Raw genomic sequence first — 6,179 nt, forward strand, 5'->3', positions numbered from 1 at the left:
GGAATTCTAAAATACTTTAAAACACGGAAAGGTATCTTAACATCTGACTTAATTCTTGGTCACTTTTCATTAGATTTACACAGTATTTTCTGATAGTCTTAATACAGTCTTATACTATAACCATGCCCTGTTTCCTTTTTATTTTGAACATGTTACTCTGAAATATTTACAGAAATATAACGCATGACAGCTTTTGATACTAGAAACATTAGGTTTTAATTTCAAATGAAATGAAAACTTTAACTGTAAAAAATTAAAATGGAGGTGATAACATCACAGTTCTTTCTGCCTAAAAGGAGACAAGTTATAAAAGTATTTTTATGGCACATATACCATTGGTTGTATGTCAGCTGAATGTTCTGTTGACTTCACAACCGTTTTTTTAAGAAGGTGGTGTCTGAATAAAGAAAGTTTGGGAATTCAGTAGTTGGTGGTTTCTTGTTCTAACTGTAGTAAACATGAAAGCTCCTGTTCAATACTGCAGTTGTATGAAGAGAGTTTAGGGATTATCAACTATCAGTATATGAACGTACCTAAACCAACATGCCCTAAAATCAAAGGGAGTGATAGGAAAGAAGCAACTCAATGGGCCAAGGTCACAAATAGTTTTGTTTTGTTTTTTAGAGTAAAGTATAAACATTGTCAAAAGTTAGGATGACCAGACAGCAAGTGTGAAAAATTGGGATGGGGGTTGGGGGGTAATAGGAGCCTATATAAGAAAAAGACCCAAAAATGGGACTGTCCCTATAAAATCGGGACATCTGGTCACCCTATCAAGAGTTAAGTAACATGGTAGAAGGTGTTATGGTAAGATTGCAGAAAAACAGTTTCTTTAGATGCTTCAAAGTCAAATATGCCATTGAATGGAACTTTGTCTATTGAAATGGAAGAGCAGAACACAGTTTGATTGTGCAAGTGAAATATTTCCTTTGCCATTATCAACAGAACATAGCCACCATGGTACCTTAAATTCCTGTCCTAGGTTTCCAGTAGTTCTTACATTACTCATGTAGGAGCAATGAGTTTTTTTCATCAACAACCCAAAAGGCAGGGTTCACCTGGTGATTATTCCATAAAAGCAACAGAATGTGATACCTGAACTTGATAAATTGTATCCTTCCTTTATGCTAACCTCACCTTCATTATAGCACAAAATGGGCAATTTAAAGAAATTAAAGTTAATTAAATATAGAAAAGTTTTTCAAACACAATTTGTGAAATTTTATTGCTGATGGGGAGACTCCCCTAGGTGCAGTAGTCTGTCCATTGAATAAACCAAGAACCCTCCCTTATGTCTCAATAAGTGCCAAGTCAGCTCTGGGGCTAATTAATCAAAACAAATTTACAATTAAGCTTATGAAATAGGACTAATTATATATCCTGGCAGGGAAAAAGTGCTGAAGGAAGGACAAACCTTGAGAGGAAAGTATGAGGCTCCCAGTATTGGCCCATAAAGTACAATTAAGTGATAATTGTAGAGGTCATGCTGCACCTCATTATTATTGTAGCTGATTTTACTAATATTGGTAAATGCAAACACTTGCTTTTTGAGTAACTAGAATTTGTTGTACACTTTTATAAAATTCATAGCTAAGGCACAGTGGCTGTTGTAGGAATAAGTTAATACCCATCTGTCATAGCTGAACAAATATTTTAACTTATAAATGAGGCTCAATAGATTTTAAGGGCTAAATAAGTTTTGATCATGTTTAATGTTTACTTTTATGTTTTCCTACTTGTTCCTATTTTGGTTTTGTATTTTTGTCTCAGGATCTCCTTGGAGCTCATAGATTCCAAGGCCAGGAATGGACCATTGTGATCTAGTCTGATTCCTCCTGGTTAAACCAAATAAACCAAATGAAAGTATAAGTGGATCAGTCTCATCCGGTCACAATCTAGGCTAGATGTCATTTTATTCTCATTAATTTAGTCTTCTGCTTCAGTAAAATGACGTAGTCATTGAATGGACAGACTAACGACACTCTCCAGAGACAAAATGAAGAACCTGTTCTGCTTTCTGAACCTGACAGAAAATGGGAAAAAAAACAAAAATTAAATGTGTACTATAGCAATAATACAGTTTGCACCTCAGTTTTCCTCAAAACAATCCAATTCTGGTTTTGTAATTTATCCACTTGGGGGGATCAGAATTATTGCCTCAATGTCATTACCTTTCTGTATTTTAAGTAAGTGTACAACAAAGTGCCAAACTTGATTTTAAATCTCTTGGATTTGCTTAGTCTAATTTGTAATTTATTATATTCTGTTTTACAACAACAAACTAGGGGCCCTGGTCCTGCAAACACTTAAATATATGCTTAATATTACATACATAAATAGTTCCATTGATGGCATTAAACTTCTTCACTTGTGCGAAGTTAAGCTTGTGCAGAAATTTGTGGGATTTGGGCACAGGCCAGCTCCTAAATCATATATAGGCATTGGGAGGAGGGGGGGAGACCCTCTCCAAAGACTGTCATTCCGACATATCTAGATATAATATATTTTTAGAGTATTTTTCTAAGTAATAGAATCAAGTGAATATGCAATTTGTCTATTATAAATATTCATATGCAGAATTTGAATAAATTATGCCTTTCCAGAATATCATGTTCCAAAAGTTAGAAAACAAGAGAATGCAAAGATATGGTCCCTCTACCTATGCCTTACCAACAGTGTTAATGTTATAAAACCAAAACACAAACCTTAGAAAAATCAAGCAATGCAGTGCTAAGGTGACAGTTCTCACACAACCTTATCTCTGACCCCTGTAGTCCCTGCCCTGAGGTGTTCTTAGGAAGATCACAGCATCTTATGTCTTCCTTAGCATTTTTTGTCCATTTGTGTTGTCTCTGCCAAAAAGCAGCAAATACTTCTCAGATTGTTGATGCACAGAGCACTTTGAGGATCAATTGGACTATGAATAATTGTCTTGGTTTGGGGTTGTGTGCAGGGACAGTAAAGTACTGTGACCTTCCCAATTTCTCTTTGTATTCCTATGAGTTATGTGATTGTGTTGTGTGGGAAGCGTCACCTTAAGTCTACATTTCGTTGCAGCTTTTCTAGGTTGTTTGGGTTCTGGGACTCAAACTCTGACATTCTGGAAGAGCACAGGCCCTGTTTTGTCCCTGCAATTGTAACTCCATGTCAACAAGCATTTTAGCAAGTGAATTTACACCCTCCCTCTGTTCCTCCTTCTGCCCCTCCAGAAAGCTGAGGTAGTGAGGGAGGGCACGACTGCTGAGGAGGAGGTGCTTCCTTAGTTCTCTTCATCTGTCAGCACCTCCTCTTCTCCTGGCCTCTCCATGCCCATCTGGTGGGGTTGAGTGACCAATAAGAGAAAGGAAGCTAGTGGTGGAGGAGCTGCAAGGAGTCCAGTTACAAGCCGGATACAACACTGGGAGGGAGAGGAGCTGCACCATGCCTACTTCACCTCCCAGTCGAGCTAGGGGGTGGGTTGTCTGCACTCCCCTTTCCCCAGTAGTGGCAGAAAAGAGGAGCCCTGGAATCCCTTTTCATTGGGAACTGTGCAGCTGCATACCTCAGGGGTTTCCTGATAGAGGGAAAGGGCTGTATGGTTTCCCCCTTCCCTGTTCATGGAGAAAGTGGAAGTCCTGAGTCTCTTCTCCACCTGTCACAATGAGAGTAGTTCTGTTCCTGCTGGCAACAGTGAACTTCAGGAGGGCATGTGAGGAGGCTGTGCCTGGAGGGAGGAATTTGTGGGAAGGGGAATTGGAAGTGAAATGCATTACTGAAGGGGAGGGAGAGGAGACAGTTAGTCAGACCTCTATGGATTTTAGAGAGGTTGCAGAATCCGCTTTCAACGTCACCCATGCTGAGAAGAGCTTGCAAAGACAATGGCTCTTTAATTGTCCCCATTTCAGCAAAAGACAGATCCTAATAACCTCTGCTAATCTAAAAATGTTACACCAAGCACAGCACTGGTCCCCAGACCTGCAGAGTCCATCCTATGTCTTCCTGGTGCCCTCCAGGACCTCTAAAGAGTGCTCCTCACTTCGAGTAGGGGGTGATTCCCAATGTAGAATCTCTGTGTAGCTTTGGAAAGCTCCTTGTATCAAACCAGCCAAAACGGTCAGTCCCCTGAAGAGCCAAAATCGCCTTCTGGCTTGGAAACTGAGGCATTGAGACTGTGAATTGACCAAAGCTAAGCCAGGAACTGAACTGAGAAGTCCTGAGTCCCAGTCCAGTGTGTTAAACGCAAGACCATCTTTCCCACCTCTCATGGGGTGTGGAGTGGTGTTTTCCATACAGACCCCAGAGGGCGATTTCCACCACCTCTAAAAATTTTGGTTCAGGTGACTTCCTGACCTCACAAACCAAGTCTGGAGTAGACCACTGAACAGAATTCTCTGTCCCCCACTCACTCCATTGTTTCAGCCACAGGGACATGGGCCATATTTAATTTCTTGAACATCCTGAATTCTTTAATACACAGACTCACATCCTCTGACTACTGCTATAGGGTAATTCAGCTCTGGCACATTCAGCCATAATTTTTTTGAAGTGTCTTGGGTCTTTCATATTAGAGTCCTGGGTTCTAATCCCAGCTGCTTTAGAAGTGACTCTGTAACTCCTGTTTGCAAAGCAAGCTAAATGTAAATTGCCTCCCGCTACAGTAGGCATATGAAATGGTGGTGAACAGAGCTCATATGTATCCCATAGCAACCCAGTGCAACTTTGCAGAACTAAAAAGAAAATCTAATATATTTTAGGTAGTTATATTTTGGTGCTGGTTCTTAGTCCTGGACTCGAGATCTCAGCAGGGGAAGTTCAATGAAATGTTGTGTGGGTAATGCCTGTAAATCCCTCCCCGATCTCTATGCGAAAAAGCACTAGAAGAAAATTAAAATGTTAAATAAGGCATTTTATCTTAGGAACGCTTTGATCAAATGCCTCCAAACTTGCTCCACAAACTCTACCCCAGGCCTAGAACTAGTATGGCAGTTTTCAGTCTGATTATATATGTGGATTTTAGAGCAGTTTGAAAATTCAGCACCCTGTTGCAACCTCCCACATAACGTGGTGCATCTAGAGTGAATACTGTGTGCATTGAAATGTGTACTAAAAGTTCTAACAGTAATTTCTGCTCTTCAAATAATTTTTGTTCTGACTACACAAAATATATAGTCACAATAATCAACAAAATAAAGCATAAAACGAATTACATTTATAGATAAAATGCAATGTCATAGCAAGGAGTGATTTTGTACTGACAACTGACATAGTGGTTGAGGGAACCATAAAATCTTGGAGCTGTCAAATTGAATAGGTTTAACAGATTTCATTAATCTGGTAGAGGCTAACCTGCTTTTTTAATGTAAATGGGATTGTTGTTTTTGTGAAAATCACTGTTGTATCTGGACAATGTGTTTCCTTGCTGTTATGAATGAAATTTGCCATACTGTCCATTGGCTGCTTTTAGGTAATGGTATGGGCAAGTGGGTGAGCAGTAAATTTTTGCTGTAAGATTTATCTGCTAGTTTGAATAAACTAACTTCCATGCTTTTTTTGTATTTCAGGCCAATTATAGAACGTTCATTAAATGAGTCCTCTTCCCCATAGCCTGTCCAGCAAATTGGAGATCATCTTACGTTGGATATGGGGGGATTCTAAAGAAGTCCCCATAATGACTTTTCGGCTGGAATTCTCTTCAGGTCTGGGAATATATTGTTTCATGGACATTGAAACAGATCTCTTTGTCAGCTGTAAGTTGTAAATTTATGTAACCATTTGTGGTCACACAAGTCAGTTCTGGTTTTGTATCAATAAAGAGTAAATAGTGTAAATCACAGCGTTAAATTCTTCACTTTTATAGCACGTTTAAGAATGTATTTTCTGGCACTTTATGGGGTTTCTTCACAAAAATCCAGATGTTTGTATGACAACAGGCAGCGTCTCACTTGTAACATTCATTAAAATCTGAGCTACACCGGTGAAACTTTTCAGGGGGTTCATCAAAAGTGCTCATCACTGGTCTAACTGCTCCCATTGAAGCCAAAGGGAGTTTGATGGTTGACTTCAGTGAGAGCGCTTTTGCAAATCCTGCCTGTAATTGTTGTGATTTTAGTTTTGAGCTGAATTGCTATTGAAATCCAGGTGGTCTTATGTATCTTAAAAGCAGCCCAGAGTCCCACACCGAAAGGTGAGCGTCGGAGGAT

The 6,179-nt window shown here is 39.4% G+C and overlaps 1 protein-coding gene across 2 annotated transcripts in view; it reads left to right on the top strand.

The window, feature by feature from the left end:
* The window catches only part of CENPC (centromere protein C), a 68,359-nt gene extending 62,552 nt beyond the window's left edge, over nt 1-5,807 (top strand). For both annotated transcript variants that reach the window (XM_054031082.1, XM_054031083.1), the window contains exon 19: nt 5,541-5,807. In XM_054031082.1, the coding sequence (XP_053887057.1) occupies nt 5,541-5,583 (43 nt within the window). In that variant the 3' untranslated portion in view covers nt 5,584-5,807. The remainder of the gene's footprint in view (nt 1-5,540) is intronic.
* The last annotated feature ends 372 nt before the right edge of the window (nt 5,808-6,179 follow it).

This window comes from Malaclemys terrapin, chromosome 5, assembly GCF_027887155.1.
Source record: "Malaclemys terrapin pileata isolate rMalTer1 chromosome 5, rMalTer1.hap1, whole genome shotgun sequence".
Taxonomy (NCBI): domain Eukaryota; kingdom Metazoa; phylum Chordata; order Testudines; family Emydidae; genus Malaclemys; species Malaclemys terrapin.